The 26,474-nt window shown below is 40.2% G+C and overlaps 1 protein-coding gene and 1 long non-coding RNA gene across 3 annotated transcripts; one reads left to right on the top strand and one right to left on the bottom strand.

The window, feature by feature from the left end:
* Positions 1 to 580: 580 nt before the first annotated feature.
* LOC135498744 (kinesin-like protein KIF23) lies at positions 581 to 26,189 on the bottom strand. Of its 2 annotated transcripts, none has more exons than XM_064789138.1 (15): positions 26,062 to 26,189; positions 25,158 to 25,332; positions 24,633 to 24,875; positions 24,195 to 24,328; positions 23,613 to 23,777; positions 22,944 to 23,083; positions 22,117 to 22,341; positions 21,472 to 21,671; positions 20,808 to 21,014; positions 20,402 to 20,504; positions 19,377 to 19,696; positions 18,612 to 18,920; positions 17,943 to 18,185; positions 16,096 to 16,283; positions 581 to 2,136 (listed from the first exon to the last, which is right to left on the bottom strand). In XM_064789138.1, the coding sequence occupies exons 1-15, from the start codon at positions 26,070 to 26,072 to the stop codon at positions 2,112 to 2,114; spliced, it is 2,688 nt and encodes an 895-aa protein (XP_064645208.1). In that variant the 5' UTR covers positions 26,073 to 26,189; the 3' UTR covers positions 581 to 2,111. The 2 variants fall into 2 exon arrangements, with proteins under 2 accessions (XP_064645208.1, XP_064645209.1); XM_064789139.1 differs by having other exon boundaries at positions 22,944 to 23,056.
* On the top strand, positions 2,609 to 7,318 carry LOC135499055 (uncharacterized). The gene is made up of 4 exons (XR_010449213.1): positions 2,609 to 4,196; positions 4,768 to 4,836; positions 5,121 to 5,193; positions 5,698 to 7,318. It is a non-coding gene; the product is annotated as an uncharacterized LOC135499055 (long non-coding RNA).
* Positions 26,190 to 26,474: the final 285 nt, after the last annotated feature.

The following is a 26,474-nucleotide window of genomic DNA, read 5'->3' as shown; positions in this document are numbered from 1 at the left end:
AATTGGGTTATTTCTCCAAAAAGTGCCTATCGGCATCAGATCATTTCCACAGACAGGGGGAGAATTCATCTGTTATTGAAACGGGAATAGTTCATTAACTGAGTTATGCTTTGTCATATTTGCCAACTTACGAGATGCTTTTTCATGCTCCGATGACAGTGAAATTCAAGATGTCAATTGTCATTGCCATATATTCATCATCTCTGCCTGGAGCATGACTCAAGAGCACACTGGACAGCAAAACTGGTCCATTGCAGCAAAAATGGCAAAGAAAAAGTTGTTTTGCCGTGATAGTTTTTTTGGGACACCCTTTCCAGACCAATAACAGGAAAATCAAGGTTTTGGCCTAATGCCAAGTGAAGTTTTGAAACACCCAACTTCCTGGCGACCAAATGATAAAAAGATTATGTTAACGAGGCCATATCATGGCGGAAAATTTGAAAGGAGAAATTTTTTTCAACTGACCAACTCGTCTAACACTTTGCCATGAAGTGCCCCGCAAACGGGGGATATTTGCTGCAGCGACAGCATCTTATATCAAACAACGCAACATATAAATATAAATCGTTTATTCTTTGTGTACAAAGTAAAACATGAATAAAACCAATGTGTATAGGCAGGCATACAAGGATTCAATATGATAGCCCTGTTCTGTTCATTATTGGATTCCCTGAACCAGCCCTCATCCGACAAACATTGTATTCTTAATCCATCTAAGTATGAATTCATTCCCAACAATACCTAAAACAATAGTCATCTCTTATACAGAACAGGGCTTTTCATTTTTGAAATCCTGACAAAATACGACACAAACTTGTACAAAATATAAAAACATTCCGGTTATATTTACAAGTAAAACGACCAAGTTGCAAGAGAGCTGGGCATGTCTTTTTCAGAGAAGTATATTTGTCAACTCCCAGCCTCTGTCCCCGTATTGTCAACTTGGCCATCATGCAGTAAGGAAAATGTGGCCAGCTCTGGCAAAGTCGACACTTGTCTTATTTGGAAAAAGTAAAGAATATTTTTTCTTCAGGAAGTTATTATGAACTTCTGAGTTATTTCAAAGCTGCCTTGAGTCCATTTTAATCGAATAAAATATCAGATAAGGTTGTTTCTTATGGTTTTCTTATCGAGGCACTAATCTTAAGATGGGTTTTTCTCAAAATATAAACTCGAACGAATGGTGTGTTCTAAAGTCGATATCTCAATCAATCTCATTTAACAGGTAATTCCGTGCAGAATCAGCTCATGCCAATACTCATGACTTTTTTTTATCCCAGGTGACAGCTTCTGCCAGAGCAGGTCACAGGCCCAAGCAGTCTGAACCTCAAAGGTGTTGCTATTTACCGATTAGTATGTTTAGTCTATGTACAACAGAAATAATTAGGATGATAGGAATATATCACAAGCGTTCTTTGTATCTAAATGCAGTTTAAATATAATGACAGACGATGCACTATGTTTCAAACTTTTAAATGTTGACTTCTGACACGAGGCTGAAACGTCAAAGATTTTACATCGGGCTCAAGATCAACCCCTTCCACAAGTGCATGTTTTCTCATCCGTCTGTTCTTCAAAACTTGGAACACAAGATATCTATTGCAATGAAAAAGGAAAATGCTTGGCACTAGAACTAACTAAGAAGATACATAAGTCTAAAGGGCTGTAGCTAGTGGAAAAAATCAACAGAAAAAGTGATTTTGATTGAAAAATGAGTGTAATTTTGCCCCCCTCCCAGAGAGCCTTGTGCCCCCCAGGACCAAAAAACTGGCTACGCCCCTGGTCTGGCCAATCAGATCATCAACTGGCCCAGCTTAAAAATACTAGAACACAATCCTATTTGAAATCAAAAGAATTTGTCAACACAACAAATAAATCTGCGACTCATAATTAAGAAAGGAAAAAACGTATCATCTGCAAGACTTCAAATATTAAAGCCGCCTGTCCATGATTTGAATAAGTTCCTTAGCAAGATGTTTACAAATTTCCACTTTGCACGCCAGATCGTGAGATTGCATGTTCTTTGTTTGCGATTCCACATTTACAGAATTCGAGAGAGGCGGTTTTCTTTGGTTCCGAATTAGCGGATATTGCCTGTGGAGTTTCTCTATCTAGACCCTGCTAGGTCTTGCCCGCCTGAAAGATAGAAGAGACAAAATAATGAATGAATAAGAAGTTTTATTTTCATCACTTTTTTTACTTTAAGTAGGTTTTTGGCTCACCGTAGGGGAGTCTATACAACACCGCAGTGTCCGTCGTCCGTCGTCGTCCGTCGTCGTCCGTCGTCGTCGTATCCTGTTTCAAAAACAGTGGCACGTTTCTTAACCGCTAAGCCTATGAACTTGTAACTTTGTACACAGGACTCCCTTGGTCAGATGACCTGTGACACTAAATTTCGGTCCGATCTGATTCTTAATTTGGCCACCAGGGGGCCGAATGTAGATATCTAAAAAGTGTGATATCTCGCTTATTAATAACTTGTTTGGAATGAAATTTTTGTGGTAGGTACTCATAGCAAGGGTACATCATATATCATACGGGTTTTTAATTTGACCTACTTTTCAAGGTCACAGAGGTCAAATGGCGTAAATTGGCTGTTTCAGTGCAACTATGGCACGTTTTTCAACCTCCACAGCTATGAACTTGAAACTTAGTACATATAACCCCCTATACCAGATAACCTCTGGTGCTGAATTTCGGTCTGATCTGATTCTCAACTTGGCCACCAGGGGGCCGAATGTGGATACCTAAAAAGTGTGATAATTCGCTTATCAATAACTTGTTTTCAATAAAACTTTCGTGGTGGGTACTAATAGCAAGGATACATCATATATCGTACGGGTTTTTAATTTGACCTACTTTTCAAGGTTGCAGAGGTCAAATGGCATAAATTGGCTGTTTCAGTGTAACTATGGCACGTTTCTCAACCGCCACAGCTATGAACTTGAAACTTGGTACATATAACCCCCTATATCAGATAACGTCTTGTGCTGAATATCGGTCCGATCTGATTCTCAATTTGGCCACCAGGGGGTCGAATGTGGATATCTAAAAAGTGTGATATCTCGCTTGATGACTTGTTTTCGATAAAACTTTTGTGGTAGGTACTCATAGCAAGGATACATCATATATCATATGGGTTTTTAATTTGACCTACTTGTCAAGGTCACAGAGGTCACAACGCAGACACAGATATGGCCGAAATTGCATGTTTCGTGTTTTTCGTGTTGTGGCAATCCAAAGGTCGTGAGTTCAAACCCCGGTCAAGGACGGCCAAAAATATTTTTTTTATTTTATTATTTTTTTTATCTTTTCACTTTTGTCTTTTCTGACTTGTACCTTACATTTTCTTGATTTTTTATTTATTTGGTGCCATATCATTAGGTGGCTATCTTGGAAATCATTTTTTGTCATTTTGTAGCCTATTGTTGTCACTAGAGTGATGAAATTGTTGGTGGATGTGTATACATATCACCCTGGTTTATCATTTGACCTATCAATCAGGGATCACTGAGGTCAAAGTTAAAAATTCACCATTGTCATCAAGTGGCACGTTCTTCACTATTATTTTGACCTAGACTGTACATGCAAGCTTGGTACCGCAAGTCTCGGATTCACCACTTGGCCAGGGCCAGTTCTGAACAGATCACAGATGCATGTGTGAATAAGGAGAGGCCTACATGATCATAGGAAAAAAGGCAGTTGTCTGATTTGTCATACCTTACAGAAATATTAGAACAGCTCATAGATCATTCCAAATTTAGGCCCCACAGGCCAAAGTGGCAGCTGCAAGTACCGCACATCAAATTATGCTTATGATTAACCCACCACAATCGGGTGGGAAACTTGTACCATGTGACCATTACTTCTTGGATTTTATTGAAAATTATTTCAAAGATGCCACTAAATTTGTGCACGAAAGGCGCCCTATAAGTATAGTTGGAGACCATACATAAATATGCTGTACTACTACTATTGTTTCAATTCAGTTAGGAGGAAAGGATTTCTATGTAGGGTCTGCTGTATTTAGGTTCTGCATCACTGAAACTGAAAAAAATACATATTTGAAAAATATCAGAGAATAATTTATTCAGTAAAGGCGCTCCATACATTGACCACTTCCTGTTTCTCATCTTGCAAGAGACTGCACATGTGCTTGATTTCAGGATTTTCAAAGTGTTATTAGTGCATTATTGGTAAGTTAAATGCAACATTTGGGACATGAGGTTTGATTAAAATGTACATTGGACCTACACTCATTGTATTTTCTAGTATTAGTAGGTCTGAGGTGTGTTTTTGGAAGTTTGGTCATGATGCTCGTGCTCAACTACATGCAATACACACAGCATGCATGCAATGATGCATGTCGTCTACACTACATTATTGTATAGGCCTACACATTGTTTGTTTACAAAACATGTACTGGTCGTGCTGGCCACTGTATACTAGTACATTGGGTCAATTGTACACAAAATGTACTGACTGTCCCTGCCATACCAGATTCTGCAGTCAACCCAGTTTGCAAAATTCAGCTGGCCACAACAAACTAGCAGAAAACTAGCATCTGTTCTTTTGTTCATTGTGCCTCTTAAAAGGTTTGTTGTGGATGGCGTGGCAGTGACTTCCTCCGGCTGGTGTGATGTTATCTCTTACAGCTAAGAAAGGTCGATCAAACGTTCTTGACACTTTCTGTCAGGCTGTGGTTGGGCTTATAATAATAGGCTCGATAATAATATGCTAGTACATGTATTTCATTTACTTTTTTAGGTTGTTGCTATTTCTATGAGTCATTGAGTGTATTGCTGATGCAGATCAAGCTTATTTAGGGCTACTGCGGTAAGTCTTACATCACCTGGTGTAATATGACGATGTTGTCGGAATATTGTCTGTGATATCGCCACCTTTATTGGGAATCAACGCCATGACGATATACAGTATACACACAGTGATAACTGAATATTACATTGATTAGTACGACATCGTCTGTGTATATGTATGATGTACATGACATAATAATTTTGTGCCCCGCCATGGCAAAACCAGTCGCATGGTGCACAGAAGATGACGTATGTTGTACATGACAACTGTTTTAGAAAACTTTTTCTCTGTCTCTTTTCAAGATTGACACACTTAAGCAAGGTTGTGTGCTATTGACACCAAAGTGGTGGTGGGGTTGTTGGAGGTTTTGATAATGTAAGTACACTGACATAATTGGATCACCAAGTACGCATACTTTCAAGGCATTATTTTATCAATGTATCTATTAGGAATTGGTGGACACTTCGCGATGGTAGTTCAACCCATGGCTGAACTGAAAGTTTTGTGGTGTGATCTCCTATGGTAGAGGAAATTCCCTATTGATTTTAGGCCCAAACCAAAGTCCCAGATGTCCACCAGGCCACCAACTTGTTTTCTTTTTGACAGACCTGAAACGTATGTGGGTCATGACCTACATGTAGTGAAAGGGAGATTCTCTACTAGTTCCAGACCCTATTCAAAATCAAACATGGCCGCCACATGGCTACTATCTTTGCTTTTCAAAACCACTTTAGTGGACGTCAGGCCTTTGGACTCTGGTGTCCATGGAGCAAGGGCATGCATTGCGATTCGCCTGCTTTCACATTGCAGGTAATTTGATAAACCTTTTGTTCTTTCCCAAAACTTTCTAATTTAACCTGTTTCTCCTTCTTGTTTCAGCTAACGCAGATTTGGCTTGCACTAGCCACGACGACCTTCCACTGCTGACAATTGACCAAGTGTCCTTTGTACGCCTGCCCTCCGAGTGATATTGGCTGTGCCTGCCATATAACTCTGGCATTGGTGTTTATTGCCTCTCACCAAGGCCCTCTCACATTGGTGAGAACATAGTTCAAGTGTCAGCGTACACTTGAACTTAATCGCAGGTGTCAGCGTGCACCTGTGCCTGCCGGGTAACTCTGGCATTGGTAACTGTGCAAGTGTTCATCACACTTGCGTTTGCCTCTAACCAAGGCCCTCTCACATTGGTGAGAACAAAGTTCAAGTGTCAGCGTGTACTTGAACTTAATCGCAGGTGTCAGCGTGCACCTGTGCCTGCCGGGTAACTCTGGCATAATTTTCCATTGATGAATTTTCATCTCGAGAATTCTCATTTGGAAAATTTTGCGTAACGCTGCTGGCGCTTTCTGAAGTTGTCTGCCCTGCTTGAGACAGCGTGCAACTTTCCACAGGTTGCACAGTCCAGGCTCTCTCACGAGAACCCATAGCAGCACAGCAGGCTGCACGCCTGTTATATAAGCATAAGCAAACGAAGAACATAAGCATAAGCAAACAAACAACCAGCAAAGCAAACTATATAATCAGAAACAAAGAAAGCAAGCAAACCAGACCTACGAAGCAAAACCAAGTGAAGCGCTATCAAAGTTATGTGAAGAAGAAAAAGATACTTCTCAAGATTGACCAGCAGAACAGTCCATTAAAGCCTGAAGGAAAAAGGTTGATACTCATTTCCCATCGACTCCATTTTATAGGTGCATCTTGTAGGACCAGCTACTCTTCATCATCGTTCCGACTATTTTACTGTATCCACCGTCATTCTGTACTATGTCTTTGTTATAATATAAGTATATTTTTTCTTCATAAATAAACTCTTACTTGTATATTATAGTAGACTTTGGTTCCTATCTATAGATAGACAGAGACATAGCTACAAAGGAACTGTTCCTGTAATATTGTTCATCACCAAAAGTGCACAGCTAATTGTGACAATTTGGACAACCGGTCAAGACTCAATAAAATTCATCGGAAGGTCGAGTGTAACCCTCTGATTGTTCAGTTCTTCAATATATTTACTACCCGTACTGATAATATATTTCCTACTTCTACCTGCAACAACGTGTTACTCCTGTTGATATTGAACCTAAGATTGTGACGATCATATTGGCCACAGAAAGGGTACGACATTATTGTCGCTGATTATGACTATTGGGGATAGACCGATCAAGAGTGTGAAGTACAATACTTCTGAAAGACAAGTACATATGAACTGAATCAACTTCTTGAAATATTGCACTATCGAATTATTTAGGGAAAAAAAGCGTGTCGCGCTTGTAGTAAGTTGTGTCAATCGTATTGTGTAATTTAATCCGTGGAATAGATAAAAGTAAGCATGATATCTGTTGAACAATACCGTTCAGCTGTGGGCTGTTTCTATAGTAGAGCAACATCCAGCAAACATAAGGACATTGGTCAGTGTGGATGCACCAAAATCTTCATACCACACAGAGATAACTCGAAAGGCTACAGTCTGTCTGAACTGTATAGCTACAACATTAGGTTTGACGAAATTACCAAGAAAAACAATGACCAGGTAGAAAATGTAAGAGCGGCTGCCCATTACTCCTCATTACAAAGCACTTGTGAATACTATTTTTCATGCTGCCTGCTGGAACATCTACTTTTATGTCGTTCATATAACTTCGATAAATTGAAATTAAGTGGTGATGTAGAAAGTAATCCTGGACCAATGGATAATCCACAAATAAGTCGAGTTGTCCAAGGCCATTTCCACCAAGGAGATCACCACTTCTTCTCTACCGACTCAGTTGGTAAGCAATGTGTTGCAAATGCAGTGACCGCACTGATGTATTCACTTGTCATTTCACCTTTGCATTGGGCATCAAATGATTTGAATGACATCTTGATGAATGGCGACATGTTGTATAGGAGTTTCAACAGTATTAGTTACCTTGCAGTTGACGAATTGCCTCCATTAATCAAATGTTTCAATGAACATTTCAAATTGAAACGGCTTGGCTCGACAGTAAATGTGATTTTACATGAAACAACAGTGGAATTGCCAAACTTGTCCCTTCAAACTGCTGTTGATCACATCACAACTTGCACTGGAGCAATCTTGATTATTGGATACGATGCATTTGCAGTGATGTTTCATGAAAATGCTTATTATCTCTTTGACTCTCATAGCAGAGACAAGCATGGTAACCAAGTTCCTGATGGAACATCAGTATTGTTAAGCTTTGGTGATGACTCTCAACTTCAGTGTTATATAAACAAATACGCCAATGATTTGCATCAACTTATTTTTGAAGTGACTTTCTTCAAAGTTAGTATCCTCACACCAAAAGCCTTTCGATTAGCACTGAATAGACAACATGATCCACTCCATTTAAGCTTACCGGTACGCACCAGAAATATCACTGAACCTTCATCAACCACTGTTCCAAAAAAGATTAGAAAAAAAGATGAAAAAATTAACCATTCTGATGATAAGAAAATAACCCAACCAAATATTTTGAAGACACCTGCACATACAGCAATTTCAGAAAATGAATGCATGTCTGAGACAATAGTCTATCCGAATGACAGCACGACTCCCTCCATAAATGCTTCGCATAGTGCCACTTCAACCAAAGAAAGATTATCATCAAATTGTCAGAAACCACTGTTAGATCATCTTGCGACATATTTCATGGATCAGAACGAAAAACATGAAAGGAAGAAAGCGAAAATGAGGGCCTACATACGTCAGAAACGTACTAATCCAGATTATAAAGCCAAGGAAGTCAAAAGTAAGCAACTGGTTCGTGCTGATCCAGATTATAAAGCCAAGGAGGTCAAAAGTAAGCAACAAGTTCGTGCTGATCCAGATTATAAAGCCAAAGAGGTCAAAAGTAAGCGACGAGATCGTGCCGACCCAGACTATCGAATTAGGGAAAATGAAAGAGGAACATCAAGCAAACAGAAACTGCGAGCTGATCCAAACTATAAAGCCAAGGAGGTCAAAAGTAAGCGACGAGATCGTGCTGATCCAGATTATAAAGCCAAGGAGGTCAAAAATAAGCAGCGGGTTCGTGCTGATCCAGACTATAAAATTAGGGAAAATAAAAGAGGAACACCAAGCAAACGGAAACTGCGCACTGATCCAGATTATAAAATCAAAGAATTAAAAAGTAAGCAACATGTTCGGCAAAATCATGAAGTAAAAGTCAAAGAACGAAGAAACAAACAAAAAAGTCGTAGCGATCCAAGAATATATTCCATTGAACAAAATAATGATTTATCGAGAAAAAAGAAATACAGATGTGCTGAGGAATTCCAAGAAATTGAAAGAGAAAGAAAACGATTTAAGCGGTCAAGTGATCGAGAATATAGGCACCAAGAAATGCTATCCAATAGAATGCAGAAAAAGATATCTAGAGCAAACGCCAATTACCAGTCTGTAGAAAAAACATTACGACAAAAAAATGAGTATGGTTCCAACCTTGACAAATGCATAGACAAATTTCATCAAAAAATTAAAATTGGTCCCCTTTATGTTTGCACGTGTTGTCATCAAACGTGGTTTAAAGATTCTGTCATTGATATCAAAAGAGCTAGTGTATCAACGGCACAACAAGATTTGTTGGCACAATGTAAGACTGAATATATATCTGTTGACAACAAAGAATGGATCTGCCGAACTTGCCGAGATTCCGTCAGTAAAGGGAAAATCCCAAAATTGTCAATTGCAAACAATGTTGGCTTCAAAGTAAAAGACAAACCACAAGAACTGGAATTGTACCAGTTGGAAGAAAGACTTATATCATTACGCATTCCGTTCATGCAAATGAGAGAACTTCCAGTTGGTGGTCAGAAGATGGTGAGAGGCAATGTGGTCAATGTCCCAGTAGATGTGTCAAAAACAGTTAGGTCTCTACCTAGAAATTTATCCGATATGGAAACCGTGCCAGTAAAACTCAAAAGGCGAATGCAATACAAAACCAATGAATTTATTGAAAATATCAGACCTACTAAAGTACTTAACGCTCTGAAGTGGTTAAAAGACAATGGTCCTCTTTACAAAGATATCACTATCAATGACCACAACACTTGGAAGGAATCTTTACACCAGCAACACTCTGGAGCCATGTCAGAATTTGTTGACACAGCAGGATCAGAGCCTCGCCCAAGCACTTCACAGTTATTGAAACAGGATGAAGATGGTATTGTCAATTTTGAGATGATCACGGAAAACGGCAAAGATATATTTTTTAGTGCTGACCCAACAGCTTCTTCACCTGTGCCAAGCACGTCCCAACTGAAAAGAAACCGTCAAAATAGTACACCTCATTTTGACATTCACATTGCCTCAAATACAGAGGATAAAACTAATGATAATGACACCGATGATGATAGCGATCATTTCAGTGAAGTCGACGAAACAGAAAAAACATCTGGCAACATGGACACAATGCTCGATGCTCCGGAAGTTGCTGAACCTCAGGAATTCATATTTGCCCCTGGAGAAGGCCAAAGACCACTAAGCATATTTCAAGATAGTAATGCAGAATACCTTTCATTCCCAACAATATTTTGTGGAAATGGTAGATCTGAAAATGACATACCAGTGCACTATAGTGATATCAGCAAATATGAATTGAGATCCGTAGATCGCCGAGTTTCCCAGAATATTCCTAATCTTTTCTTTAAATTGAAGAAAATACAAATCAAACAAATATCTGATAAAGTGAAGTTAGCTGTACGGCATTGCAAAAGCAAAGGAAAAGCTTACACAGCCGAAGATGTGTTAAACAGCAATGTTCGAGATAATATTGTTCGCTTGGATGAGGGCTATTATATATTCAGAACCATACGGAATTCCCCACCCTACCTCGAAAACAAGAAAAAAGAAGTTTTTGCTATGATACGACAACTCGGAATACCAACTCTGTTCATGTCTTTGTCAGCTGCTGATACAAGATGGTCACCACTCCTTAAGACACTCGGCTTGTTGATTGACAAAGTAGAATATACTGATGAACAAATAGAGCAGTTTAACTGGCAAACAAGAAGCCGACTGCTTAGTGCTGATCCTGTAACCTGTGCTAGATATTTCGATCATAGATTTCAGCAATTCATGAAAATTGTTTTGAAAGGACCACATTACCCACTGGGCGGTGAAATTAATGATAGCTTTTATAGGGTGGAATTTCAGAATAGAGGTAGTCCACATGTACATATTGCTCTATGGATAGAAGGTGCACCAAAGTATGGCTCAGCCTCTGAAGAAGAAGTTGTGAACTACATTGATTCTGTAATTAGCGTATCAGCAAATGTCAGTGAATCTGATAAACCATTCCTTGCATTGCAATATCACAAACATTCAAAGACATGCAGAAAAGGTAAGCATCCAGTGTGCAGATTTGGATATCCAATGCCACCAATGAGAAGGACAAGAATTCTGGAACAACTTGATCCAGATATCGATGAAGAACTTCTGAAAAAATACAAGGCAAATTTCACCAGAATTAATGAGACTTTGAATGAAATGGGTGACGGAAAAGATGTCGTCCTCACGTTTGATGAATTTCTTGCACAGTTAGACATGTCAGAAGATGAGTACATCAAAAGCATTCGGTCATCCCTAAAATGTCCAAAAGTATTCCTAAAAAGAGAACCTTCAGAAATCCGTATTAATCCATACATGAAGCACTTACTTGGTGCCTGGCAAGCTAACCATGACATTCAATTCATTCTTGATGGATATGCTGTGGCAGTCTACATCATTGCATACACCTGCAAATCCCAGAAAGGAATGAGTGCTCTTCTTGACACCGCATCCAAAGAAGCAAAGGCAGACAAGATGGAACTCCGACAAGCTGTTCGCCACATGGGAAACAAATTTCTCAATTCTGTTGAAACGGGAGCACAAGAGGCAGCATATCTTGTACTACAAATGCCAATGACGCGCTGTTCACGAGATGTGGTCTTCATAAATACCAATACCCCTGAGGAACGGCCATTTATATTAAAAGACCGAGACAAATTAGAGAAATTGTCACCACAATCAACTGATGTACAGACTCTTGGAAACATCGGCCTCTATGCTAAAAGACCATTTTGTCTTCGAAAATATTGCCTTGCTGATTATGTGGCATGCTTCACCATTACATATCCAAAAACTGAACATGATGATGATCTCTTTCAAGACAATGTAGATGATTACCCTTCTGATGATTCCAGTGAGCTTGATGACCAAATGACTTCAAAACATGTTCACAACATAGATGAGGACCATGATTTTAACGTAGAAAAATCCTACGTCACAAAGAGTGGCATGAAGATAACGAAGAGAAATAAACCTAAGGTCATCAGATATGTCAAATTCAATAAAGACAACGATTCTGAAGCTTATTATAGGGAGAGAATATTACTGTTTCACCCTTGGATGACATCTGAAAAAAACTTGCTGGGGGATTTTGAAACCTATGAACAGCATTACAACTACCTGAAAACAACTACACCTATTGAAGCCAAACGAAGACAGTATGAACAGAACATTGACGAGTTACAAGAGGCTATTGCCCAAGCAGAAGAAGGCGATATCATTGAGCAAGATGAAATTGATCACACTATCCAAAGTAGCGAATGCTTATTCTTTGACCCTGAGCGTGCAAATAATCAGAAGACTTATGACATTGGCCAAGACATTGGTATTTCTGTTCGTCCACCTGGTCAAGAAGTTGAATTGATTGGTAAAAGATTGCCAGATGATCAGTACAAAGATTTGCTTCGAACTTTGAACCATAAACAAAGAGAGTTCTTCACACATATCGTACAAAGATTGAAGACCAGTGATGATCAACTGTGTACTTTCCTAACAGGCGGGGCAGGAGTTGGCAAATCGCAAGTTGTTAAAGCCCTATATCAATTCATGCTAAGACACTTATGTTCCGAAGAAGGTCAGAATCCAGAGGATCTACGAATACAAATAATAGCCCCCAGTGGATATGCAGCATATGTTGTCGAAGGCTCTACAATACACTCAGCATTTAGTATACCATTCAAAAAGAATTTCAAAGCTGACTACATACCCCTGGTACAAGAAAAACGAAATACACTACGAGCTAAATATAGGCACTTAAAAGTCCTTATCATCGACGAGATATCTATGGTTGGCTGTGGTATGTTCTCCTTCATTCACCAGAGACTAACGGACATTTTAGACAACAAGAACCTATTTGGAGGAATACATGTCCTTGCCATTGGTGATATGTATCAACTGCAACCATGTTTTGACAGTTATGTGTTTGAAGATTCAAATGCAACGAATGCCTACTTGGCAGGTAATTTTTGGCAAGAATACTTCTTTGTGTACGAACTTGATCAAATAATGAGGCAACAAGGTGACATGACATTCGCCAACATCCTAAATAGATTAAGAACAGGAAAACAAACCCAAGATGACTTGACTCAATTAAAAAGTCGTATGATTACCCAAAATGATCCAAATTATCCTGAAGATGTACCTCACATATTCTTGCTTAATAGATTAGTCGATGCTCATAACAACAAACTTTTCGATAAAGCAACTATGACAAAAGTAACAATTGATGCTCATGATGTTCTCATAACAAATGTTTCGGAAAAACAAAAACAAAAGATATATGACAGCCTAAAAACAATAGACACGTACAAAGCCTCTGCAAACCTCCAAAGGACACTCAACATTGCTGTTTCCCTCACATATTCAACAACAATTAACTCCGATATAGAAGACGGCATAGTAAATGGCTCATCCTGCATTGTAAAATATATTGAATTTAAAGACATTGTTAAAAATCCGTCCATTATATGGGTTCAATTCGAAGAAACAAAGATTGGACAACAAAGAAGAGCAACCAATCGCTCCCTTTACTCAGACCACATCGACAAATCATGGACACCTATATTTGCTGTCAAACGTCAGTTCTTATGGGGAAAACATCATACCATTATGAGAAGTCAATTTCCCTTGAAACCCAGCAATGCAAGAACTGTCCACTCTGCACAAGGGGGCACATTCAAAAAGCTTGTGGTTAACATGAACACTAACCAAGTACTGCAAACAACACCAACAAATTTAATGAAACATTCACATTATGTTGCTTTAAGTCGAGTCCGATCCATCGATGATCTGTACATCCTTGACCTCAATGAAAGTGCCATTTCGCAATCAGCCAAAGTGATCAAGTACATGAGATTAATGAAGCAGAAAAACAAACTCTCCTTGTGCTACACACCTGTCTACCAGGGAAAAGAACTTGCCATTGTCTTCAATGATGCTACATCAGTGTATGATCATTTTGATGAGATTAAAAAAAATCAAACCATCACAACAGCGTCCGTCATTGCACTTGCAAATTCTCGGTTGAAACAATCTGATCACACTGAAACATATGCCTTACCAAATTTCAGACTTGTACGTAATGATCACCAACCGACAGACAATATCATGAGACCAATGCATGGACTGATGCTATACATAAAAAAAGACATTACTGTCTTGGAAACAACAACCGATCGAACAGACACTTTTGAAACAATCCTCCTGCACTTACAGCCTCCGCAATCTATCTCGTGTAAACAATACTATGTCCTTTTCATAAACGTGTATCCAAATTCCACTTGGTCAAAACTAATCAATAATTTCCATACTTGCCTTTTGCCCTACCAACAATTAGAGAGATTCTTCATCATTGGAAATTTCAATAACATTGACAAGCCAGTACTAGCTAATGATCCAGATTCAGCGAAAGCAAACAAGATAATGGTCAACATGTACCAGAACGACTTGGAAACCATCATGATGCAGAGATATCAATTTGAACAATATATTGGAGAACCAACCACAAAAGGTCTGCCAAAACATTCCAAAAGGGATGAACATCTGTTTACACAATCAGATAATGGTATGTTCACCGCCTATCAATCAAATGAAGAAACAAGCACGAAAAAAAAGAAAAAAGTTTACAAGTGTCCACATGCAGAATTAGATTTAGTGTTCACCAATCAATTGAATACCCAGTACATCCACTCACTGCACATAGCTGACCAGAGTTGGTCAAATCATCAAATAATACAAACTGCCCTGTCTTACCAGCCATCAAATCTACTGAAAATTGTCTACCACAATGCTAGATCTGTCTACGCACACTTTAGTGATTTAAAACCGGATCCAAACATAACCGCTGCATCTATTGTTGCATTAGCAGAAACACGTTTAAAACGATCTGATACCGACAAGAACTATTCTATCACTGATTTCCAGCTTGTGCGCAATGACCAAAATACTGCCAACCCTGTGCAAAGACCACCTCATGGTCTAATGATTTATGTGAAAAATGATATAAGAATAATGGAGAAACGATTTATTACCACCAGTAACTTCGAATCTATATCTCTTTGCATCCATCCAAAAGACTCCAACACAGTCATTCATGTCATTGCAATCTACACAGCACCAACTTGCACATTTCAAAACCTGGTCTATAGACTACAAGAGTGCCTCTCAACATATGAACCAACTGAAAGGTACCTCATCATGGGCGATTTCAACATGAAGTCAATAGCTAATACTGAAAACTACAATGCTAAATTAGAAACCTATATGTTGCAAGGATTTGATTTCACACAGCACATGACAAAAAACACCACAGATTTTGACTCAACGTTAGACCTAGTCTTCACCAACACTGCTTTATCACATGATATTGAACTTGTCGATGTCATTGACAATTATTGGTCTGATCATAAACTAATATATACCACCCTGTCCTATTACTAGCCATTCCATATATATGTATGAGTACGCCTACCAGGGTACCTATCACCTATTCACATATCGCACATAATTAACAGTACTAGATTGCTTTCTACGGTGAGCACAATGGCCCCTGGCCGTTTCATTTTTAATCAGTAACTGGTCTGGCGTTATTTCCCATGCAAACTCTCTGATCGAGACGAATAATGGAGAGGTTAAGATGAAATATCGACTCCGACTCACATTTGAAACAGAATTACAGTCATTTGATAATATTTTCAAATTAACTAAACCGAAATTTTCAAAGTAATGAACGAAATCATTATCCGCAGGAATACTTCAAATCCAGGTCCAGACCCTTGGCGTAAGGCAGAGATAATGAAGTCATACTTCAATTGGGGGACCGCTGCTTCCGCCTCAGAATATGACTTCCATTATTGACAGCAAGTTGGGGACCGCTGCTCCCTCAGAAGATGATTTTCATTATCGGCTGCCTAGGCACACAAGCAGAGCAAGGTCGTGAGCCAACTTACTTCATATAGCCATGGCCCTCAATGGCCACATTGCAACGTTCGTCCGTGTCTGTCCAGTCACCACTGGCCACCTCCGGTTTATCATAGTAGCCCCGCTTTCGCTTGTCACCGGGCGAGATCTGTTTTAAGGTTTCGACATCTTTGAAGACGACCTGCGTACCACCTCCAGCTGTGGGAAGAACGTCACCCTGAAACAGAAAAAAAGTAAAGCTGAGTTTCATGATGGACAATAGTTTTAGCAGGGCGTAGCACCCTGTCTTTTTTTCTGTCATCCGGCCGTTTTTCAAAAGTGGCCAAGACATTTCCAGTTAAGCATTTAACCCTGCCGTTTTCAGAGAGCGCCCTTTTCAGATTTACAACTGAAACACAATACATCGTTTGGTTTCTGTTTGTTTGCTAATAGCCAGGTGTGCCGTCAAAGTACCTATAGTCTCTTGTCGATTACAGAAAATCATAATCGTCTCCGTGAAAAAGTTAAGAATGTCAAAACCTAACAACTTGAACATTTGTTGGAAATTGTCCCAATAGTTAGGAAATGTCCACATGAAAACCTAGGATAATCACCAATCTTTGGAAAGCACGTTCTGGGCCCAGGCGTTCAAACAAGTTTTTTAACTGATGCTGGGGTTGACTTGACGTTGTCTCCTTTAGTAAAGCCAATACTTGACTTGCCAAACTCAGAAATGCAGCGCCACTCGCGGACAAAGATAGAACAACTCGACATTTTTTTCACCGGTTTTCGCTGCGCATGCAAATTCACACAGGTAAACTGGTTATAACTGTGGTACGTCTGTTTCTTAACACGTAATAGTTATCAGATTGCTAAATTATCTTAAATCGTGAGCCTTAAAGAACTTTTTGAACTCTCAAAAACTTACACAAAACAAGTTCAGATTGCCGCCGTTATTAGTTTCCGGATGGCTGGTACGCATTTGCAGCGAAAACCGGTGAAAAAAATGTCGAGTTGTTCTATCTTTGTCCGCGAGTGGCGCTGCATTTCTGAGTTTGGCAAGTCAAGTATAGGACTGTTTAGAACAACTATTAGTCTGCCAAGTAGTTTTTGTCATTATTTTGGCAAAATGAGATAATTTCTTTCATACTCATAATGCTCAAGTCTCTAAAAGGCTAAAAGAATTGCGACCAGCACCACTGTGGAGATGAAAACATGCAAAACCAGGGACCAACCAACGAGGGTATGATAAACAATCTTAGGCCACATCGTAGCTGAGTGTGCGGAGACAGAAATGGAATGATGATGTCATGCATGTCATATTTGTTTCCAAACGGGACAGATGAGGTATGAGATGGCGCACGAACCTGATCTACGCATTCTGGGGCGTGGGTGCTGGTCTGTGAAGAAAGCGTCAGAAAAGAAGAAAGCTTTTCATATAAAGATATTCAACCCAGGGATATGACAGTGCCCAGAACAAAATGACTGAAAACGCGTCCTTTAAAATGCGTAACTTGCAAAATTTGCCTTGAAAAACGTTATTTTTTGTCCGATTTCCAAATTTTAAAGCTCTACGGAGTGCTGAGACATAGATCTTTTCATTTCTGGATTCAAATTTAGTCAATTTTTGGAGGGAAAAAATTAAAATTCTCCCCAAGTCGCAAAAATGTCTCAACCTTGTTGTATAGCAACCTAACTACAGTGGTGATTTTGTCTCTAATCTCAGTTATATGTCTCACTCAAGCCACCTGCACAAGAACGACAAAATGATGGTGAAAACGGAACAGATTTCAGAATGTTTTTGGCTTTCGTCTCCCGCACTTATGACAAATCGCCACAAAACATTGTTTTCCGCTATTTTGCCCGTCATGTGAGCGTAGCTTTAGGGTGTACGTACCTTGATAAGCTTGGTGACAATCTCGTCATTCGAGTCTTGCTCCTGATGCGTCAGGCAGTACTTGTCGGCCTCCATGGTGTCCTTCACATTCAGTTTCGTGACGGATTTCTTCTTCTTCATTTTGGGTTGGAGGACGGTGGAGAGTTCGAGTGTCTCGGCAGGCTTGTGGTCCAGCCATCGGTCGGCACCGGCCGAACGAGATCGGCGGTGGGCACGACGGTTGGAGATGGGAATGGTGCTTGTCTGAAAAATAACAACCAATGACCTATTTTATTCTTTTTACCCTTTTGGTACACGATCGAATAGGGCATCCCCATTGTGTAGTCACATTAAGGGTTGACCATATGGCTAGAAATTGAAATCTTAAAGCAATTAAAACTCTTTCAAAACAAGGTGAATACCAATTTCAAGATGGCAGTCAGTTCTTTTTACCAGGCAACAGACTCCTACCATTGAAATTGGCGTCTACCTCATTTTGAAGGGAGTTCTGATTGCTTTAGGATTTCAAGTTGTAGCCAAGGGGCAGTGCCTATGGTCAACCCTTCAGCCCTTTTCAGGAGGTGAAAAAACAGAACTCTTCCAAAAATCATAAATTCTCATTCCTGAGCCAAGGACTTTTCTTCTGTTCAACTGAGAATTTCGTCCACTTTTCAAAGTAGTAAAACTTACGGAGCCACTGGAAGGTGTCGTCGGGGGTGTCTTCGTCTTTTTCAGCGTGCTAACCGTCGACTTTGCTGAGTAGTACGCTGTACTTGAAGACGAAGTCCCAGCCGTACTAATCGACGTATCAGAATTAGCCGTTTTCATTCTGGTAGTGCGTGGTTTTGGGGCCACTGGTGGTGGGACTTTGATCTTTGTCTCGGAGCTACTTGAACTGGCTTGATCTCCGTTGATGATGTGCCTGACCATTTTCAATTTTCGGTCTTTGTCCCAGATTTGTGCACCGCACTCCAGTTCCATCTTCTGGCGTTCTTGATCCTGTTCAGAGAAAAAATTAGAAAAAATTTACAAGGGAAACGTAGTAAAACCTCGAGCAATAAGTGTTTCCTGTGATCCTGTGACAGGGAAAATCGAGGCCTAATGAGCTGCGAAAACAAGCAATTCAAACCAGAGCTACTTGTGATTATAATCACTGCAATGTTAGAAAAATAATCTCTCATCTGCGGGTAAAACTGGTAATCACAAGGTTCTATATTGACTCGCAGATCGTTGCTTGATAGTGCTGTTATGAGCAGCAATGAGACTGAATAATCTTAGAATTAAAAACAAAAGATCTTTTCCTGAACAATTTACCTTGATGCAGTTGGGCCCTTCTTTTAATTGAATGATTCCATTGCCTAAAAAGTCCTCTTAAAACTTCCCCTTCAAAAAACATAAAAATTTGACAATCTTTTTCAAAATTTGACGGAACCCTCCTCAAAGAAATAAACATACCAGAGCTTTCTCCCACTGGTGATTATTCAACATCAGCTTATTCTCAAAGTCGTGTCGTATCCGGTTCTTATCGGTCCGTTCCTTTTTCACCGCCTGTTCTTTATCCTCGATCTCATGTTTTAGTTCCTTGATGTCATGATCGTACATCGAGACCGTCCGCTGCAAGTCGCGATTCTGATTTTCCAAGCTGCGGATTTTACGCTCGAGTTTGGTCGATTCCGTTTCTTTAGTGCGGACGACCGTTTCTAAATTGCTGAACCTGCAGCGTAGTTCCGAATTCTCATTGTCGATGTCGAGAAGCCTGGTACGGAATAAATCCTCTGAAATTAAACAATACGTTTTGAATATCTCATCCTTTTATTCAGCAGACAATAGGTGATATGAATAAAGACTAGCAAATGCTTTTATCTAAAACTCCATGTACATTTACACCAGGCCTTTCTGTACAAAATTGAAGTAAAAGCATTTGCTAGTCTTTATTCATATCACCCAATGAAATGCAACTTAACAGCGTTGGCCCAGGTTTAACTGTGGCTTCGGAAACAGTTATGACCCAGTGGTTATGTTTTCCATGAGATTGAGACAGTGTTGTCTTCATAAACCCTAGCGTAAACCGTGAACACAAGGAGATAACTGCATATCACAATGTTGCCTCACATTCACAACCTCTCCCGCAAATAAACACGCCAACACAGGGCGATTGAGTGTTGTATGACTTTGTGACGCCTCATCGACTTGAAGGCATCATTCAACGGCAATTCAAAATTGTTTTTGTGGCGGATTTTTCCAACTGATTTCACCGACGATAGATTGAGAAATGGTACCTAGTTGCCGATACGTTATGCTGCTTAAGTGCGGCAAGCCTCCACAAACTTTTAAATTGGCAAAACAAGATGGCAGACACACAAAGCGGAGGGTCTTGATTGAGTTACCAAACCCCTTGCACTCAGAAAGAGGCCAACACATTTCCTCTCTGAATGAGTGACTTGGTATACAAAAGTATTGAGAAAAGATGTTAAACTCACGTTTTCTGAGGAGGTCAGTCATGAAATTCTGGCGGCGGACGTCGCGCTCTTGTAGGTAATGTGTGAGGGTCGTAAGGGTGACGGTATCTGATGGATCATTCAACTAAAATTGAGAACAAGTGTAAAGGAAAATGGGGTGGAATTTGCCCAAAGTGGGGTGAAACCTCTATATTAAGGAAGGACAACCTCTCTATTAAGGACACTAGTTTTGATCCCCAATTGGCTGTTTCCATTCAATTTGACCTCTCAAATCAGGACACCTCTCTATAAGGACAGCATTTGTCAGTCCTGAGGGTGTCCTTAATTAAGAGGTTCTACTGTTATTTCCTTTTTGCTAAGGTTTTTTCGTGCCCGCAAGTTTCAACCCAGTTAGAAAATAGAACACAAAAAGTCACTTAAAACAAACCTCAAACATTGGGAAAGGTGGTCCTATATCGTACAACCGAACTGAAGTCGCGACACTGGGGACCTCCTGCTCGTGCATGTGGTTGAGCTGGTCTTTGTATTGTTGGTTCATCTTTCGACGGCCAGGCGTGTAACCAAGATCGAACCGGACTGTTGATGGACGGGCCACTTGGACTTCTTGGGTTAGTTCGGCGAACCGCATCACTTGCTGCAAAGGAATTATAAAGATGACTTTTTTTGATACATCGAACTTTTTTCATCCGAATTTAGGGGATTCCAGGGTTCTAAAGCACTCGTTTTTCAATTCTTTTTGACATTTTTAGAGTGCCCGTTTTCATGGTAATCCTTACCAATCATGACACTTAATCAAGGTGGTCTGGTTTTCAAAAAATACTTCCTAAGCTGACCAATCCAGCTTGCTCACCTAAAACACGCAAAGTCTTTGCACATTTTGCGGACACTGTATAGAGGGAGTGAGTGTACATAGGAAAAAAGACTGTCAAAGTTCTACAGAGAGAGATGAGGCATACTTTTTTCTGTTCCCGGTCTCAATTAAAACTTTCCGAAGAGGAAAAAGATAAAAATCCAGCAGGCCTATGGTGCAAAACTCTCCCAACTTCAAAAGCTTGACTTTGACTTCGTCTGCGTGAAAAAAGTATACATACCACTGTCTCGTCGTATTCATCCGCCTTTGGATTCACGCACACAATCATTTTAACCTTGCCCTCGCCGTCAAAGTAGTTCTTGAAGAGGTGAGTGAGACGAGAGTCGCGGAATGGCACCATCTTGTTACCACTGTTCTTCTGATTCTCGCGGAGACATTCAATACAAGTTCGCAGCACCATGAGAGTTTGATTGATGTTACCTGATAGAAAAACAAGTTTTAGGATACTGTAAATCGTGCAATTTTTGGCGACGCTAAAATTAGCGAATTTGCCCATTTTTCATTTGGCGTTAGACTGATATTGCGTTTGCTGCCAAAACTTGATGGTTATTTCAATGGAGTTAAAATGTTGGCACTTTTTAAGTTTGCGTTTGATGCTCAGCCAGTGTCACCTGTTTTAAGCTGGCCTAAAAAGCCAACTGTAGTGCGATATACGAGTTCATTCCTTGGCTTCTACAGAAAGATATCTGGACTACACAAAATGATAAATGTAAAGCGCTTTGAGATAGTACTTTGCACAGTTTAAAGCGCTATACAAGACCATGTAAAGCGCTTTGAGATAGTACTTTGCAGTTTAAAGCGCTATACAAGACCTTCCATTTCATTTCAATTTTTTACATGAATGAATCAGTGCACAACAACCTACCAGCTTCCCGGAGCCTCTCCCCATGATTCTTGGTCCTATTCGTGCGCTCACTCCCAGCCAAATCCACCAGGGACAGCTGACTAACGCATATCTTCTCCTTGTCTTGAACCACCTCCTCCCCGATCGGATCCAGCGGGGCCTGGACCAGGCGGATGTTAAAGACACTATGGCTACGACTTGATGAAGCATTCAGCGCGGTGTGTGCCACCTTCCTTCTCTTCTGACCTGGAAATAATTCTTTTCATCAGAGACATGGAACTCTTTAACATTCTAAAACACCTTGGTTGCACTCTTGAATTATGCATGTAGCACTGCTCACAATGTATAAAGCACCGTGCCTCATTTTCGTGGAAGCGGTTATGGTAAGTAGTTACAGGTAAGGCAACAAAAATCTCTTTTGGTTGGTGCAAAATTATGAACCATTCAAAATCACATTGCAGTGTTTAATTTGAGGTATTCTAGAGTAGAAATGGATGCCTCACTGTTGGTATTGGTTTTCTCATCAAACACTACCAGGGTTCGAACATAGCACTGTTCACAGTGTATAAACAACTGTACCAGTACCTATTTTATGACAGTGGTTATGGTTAGCGGTTTCAGTAAGCTAATCATAACTGCTTTTGTTTTGGGCAAAAAAGCCGTCAAAATCACACTTCAGTGTTTCAAATGTGTTAGAATAAACAGTGACATCCCAATATCACTTTTGGTTATCTCACCAAACACTGCAAGGATTCGAGCCGCCATTTTGACCAAACACTGCTAGTGCATGGTGAGGCAACCAATGCCTCAAGTTCGGATTCAATTCCTTAACGGTAAGTCAACCGTACCTTTCGTGAAGACATCAAATGCCTCTTCGGTATTTTTCACCTCGATCTCTACGCCATTGTGGACGTACATGTTGTGGTCCCGGTCCTCTCTCAGCACCTTGGACTGTGGTGGCCTAAAAAGACATTGATTTAGAATTTTTCTTTAATATGCGAGGTGTGGGACCTCTGTCTTTTTAAGCTCTGTTAGACGGCTGGTGAGGTGCATGTTTTTGAGTCAGAGGTGCAGTGATAAGAAAGACAGAGGACCGGGGTCAGAGATGGGAAAGACAGATTAAGGAAGACAATAGACTGGAATGATCTCAGGGTCTAATCTCAGGAATGGGACCTCGGTCTTTTAAATCTCGGTTAGACGACTGGTGAGGTGTGTTTTTGAGTCAGTGCAGTGATAAGAAAGACAGAGGACCAGGGTCAGGGATTGGAAAGACATATTGAAGAAGACAACAGATTGGAATGATCTCAGGGTCTAATCTGAGGATTGGGACCTCTGTCCATTTAAGCTCTGTTAAGAGTGCTGGTGGGGTGCGTTTTTTTGAGTCAGAGGTGCAGTAATAAGAAAGACAGAGGACCAGGGTCAGAGATTGGAAAGACACATTGAAAAAGACAAATAACGGTCTAAAGCTGGCATAGAGAGGTCGTTGTCATTAACGAACAAAAATTAAATTGACCTACTTGTATCCAGTGATAGGATCATATGGTAAGTCTTCTAACAGATCATAGACAAAGTTATTGTAGATTTCGATATACGAGACAAATACGGCGTAGTTAGTGTCCTCGTCCAAACCGCCGATAGCCGATTGCTCCTTGATTCGTGGTGCGTCATCATTTCTGTCATTCCTGAAAACAAACTGCAGAGTTGAAGACAATATTGACTTTAGGTCCGTTTTTTCAACTTTTTGATGATAAGTTAGAAAAGAAATACATGAACATGTACACAATTTCTTGGTTAATGGAGTTACCTTTGTTGCCTTTTCCATGTATCACAGTTCAAAGCACTTTTGGATACTACATAATTATTACCCCGGTCTCCACCAAAATCAATCAGGGGTTTCAAGGAGCAACCGTAAGGCGCTCACTTGAACTCGACCAGTAAGGGAACTAAGCAGTGACTCGGCCGGGAGTCGAACCCACGACCTCCTGATCATGAAGCGCACTCTCTGCCACTGCGCTACTGCTGCCCCAAGTACGAACACCACCACCGAGAATAAAGGCTGATCAATCTGACTAGGATATTTCATGCCAAAACAAAGCTACCGTGCATGCCTTCGAGGGGTGCCAGGGGTTTTCGGCGTCATTAGTTTGGGGAGGATGTCTTTACGCTGTCGGTCAACCATTGCGTCTGCCTCGCATTGGACGTCAAAGGCGTTCTGCCTATCTGGGATGAAAACCTGAAGAAATATTATGAATGATTAGTAGATATTTCATCCAAGCATGTGTTTGTTTTTTCCCTTCTGATGAACCAACCACTAATCACAACCTAAGCATGTGCAGGCTCATTGGTTTGGCATCACCGAGCTCAGGTTGAGCCTAACCATGTAACAGACACTGAAGATAGCAGGGACCTGGATTCTGAACTCAGTGCAGGTCCAGTCAAACCGTCAGGTTGCTAAAAAACTGCATCAGTCACTGCGAGTGGACCAAGAGCCTCATCATTTCTTCCCAATGAGTAGGCATTTAAACATGCATCCTTACATATTTCTTGGCCTGTAATTCCTGAATGCTGTTAAAGATGACATCACAACATCTCGGTAGGATTCCCTGTTCCTGTGGCGTGCCGGTCATTGTGTGTGTTTTACCGGACGATGTAATGCCGTACGTAAAAAGGAGGCCATTCTTCCCATGCAAGAGGTCTTCTACTAGCGGCATGGCCACATGGTCATAGATCGCCTTTTGTGACGTCGTCTCCTCAAATACAAATCTGTATGAATATTGTGACTGAAAAGAAGAATAAAACATGGAAATAAATAACTTTTTATTTGGGATATTTTATTTAGAGTTCGAAAGGGGAGCTAGGCTTCAATCAAGATACACCTGTTATAGACAATATCTCAAGAGACCTATAAAAGTAAAGAATTGAAAACAAGGATGCTGGGCCCAGTTTCATGCCATCTTTCTGGCCAAAGATGGGAATCACCAGGCAAAGAAACCCAATTGGTGCCTAACCGTATTCGGGAAAGAAGCAACCCCTCGCAGGCATATCCAGAAGATTCTACACACCTCCGTATAATTTCCATTTTTGTAAGCCTGAGAATGCTCAGGTGGAGTCAACTGAACTGTGACTGGGCCAACCACAGACACACATTTGTCATAATTGTCGTCAATTGGGCGGATCCGACAAAATACTTCGACTGGATCGGTGTCTTCTTTGTTCTTCTGTGGCGCTCTTCTTTTTCTGAAAAATAGGATTCCTTATTAAATTTAGAACAGTATATAAATGATAAACCAATGACAATTGACATGCACACAGAGAACACTTCGTCTTCAAAAGGCTCAAGCCAGCTTCAGACAATGCAATAAGCAACTGCAACCAGGTGAAACACACAACAGGTCAGCGCCCTGCCCCAAACAAAAAGGTCCATAGAGGTTCTCACACCAGACAGAGGAAGCCACTGAAGTGAAGGCCACAATAAACAAGCAGCAAACAAAAGACCGCATGGTCGCACACTACATGATCTTTTGTTTGCTGCTTGTTTGTTGTGGCCCTCAGTGGCTTCCTCCGCCTGGTGCGAGGGCCTCCTTTGTACTAGGCAGAAGACTAGGCAGAAGACAATTTTCTCTGGTTGAAACGATTTTCTAACATCCCACGTCACAATATTATTGAATGGAAGCCCAAGAAACCACAGTAACCTGCACAACAAGCCAGTTGTCTTTACACAGGCCTGACAAGAGGGTGTCGTTGTGATGTCACACTTCACAGTCACACTCAAGACTGGCCTACATCTATGCAAAGTGCACTGCTGCATTTCCTGTATGAAAGTTCGGCACTTTTATTTACATTTGCACAGCAGACAAAAAAGACCCTCAAATTTTCTGTTGTTATGAACAGTTGATAGCTATAATTTCTGCATCTTTCTTTGTTATGTAGTACAATCGTTAAAATCTGACTTTAAGGTACACGTACTGGTTCCTCATTTTGCTGATATTTTATCACAGAAACATAAAGAAAAGTTGAAGAAATTCGGAGTGCATTCAAAAACGGTGCTTATTTTTGACCAATCAACGGTTAGTGTCGGCCCTCTATTGGGCATACGTTTAACCATTTACCTAACGTGCATTGTGGGTGAATTTGCAAACAATGTGCTATTTTGTCTTGTGTTATACATGATTGCTGTTAATTCTTCTCAAAACATGTCAAATCGGACTTGAAAATCTCAAAACTGTTGCAATAATTGAAATTTCACGTGATATAGAGAGTATTATTGGAACGTCATACTCTCTAAACCAGGTGTTTAAATCAATCAATCAAAACTGAATAAAACTAAAAATTCGTATATTTTGTGTTATTTTATATTTGACTGAATCATATGTATTACA

This window comes from Lineus longissimus, chromosome 14 (assembly GCF_910592395.1).
Source record: "Lineus longissimus chromosome 14, tnLinLong1.2, whole genome shotgun sequence".
Classification (NCBI taxonomy): Eukaryota; Metazoa; Nemertea; class Pilidiophora; order Heteronemertea; family Lineidae; genus Lineus; species Lineus longissimus.
This window is presented reverse-complemented; position numbering and strand designations above follow the sequence as displayed.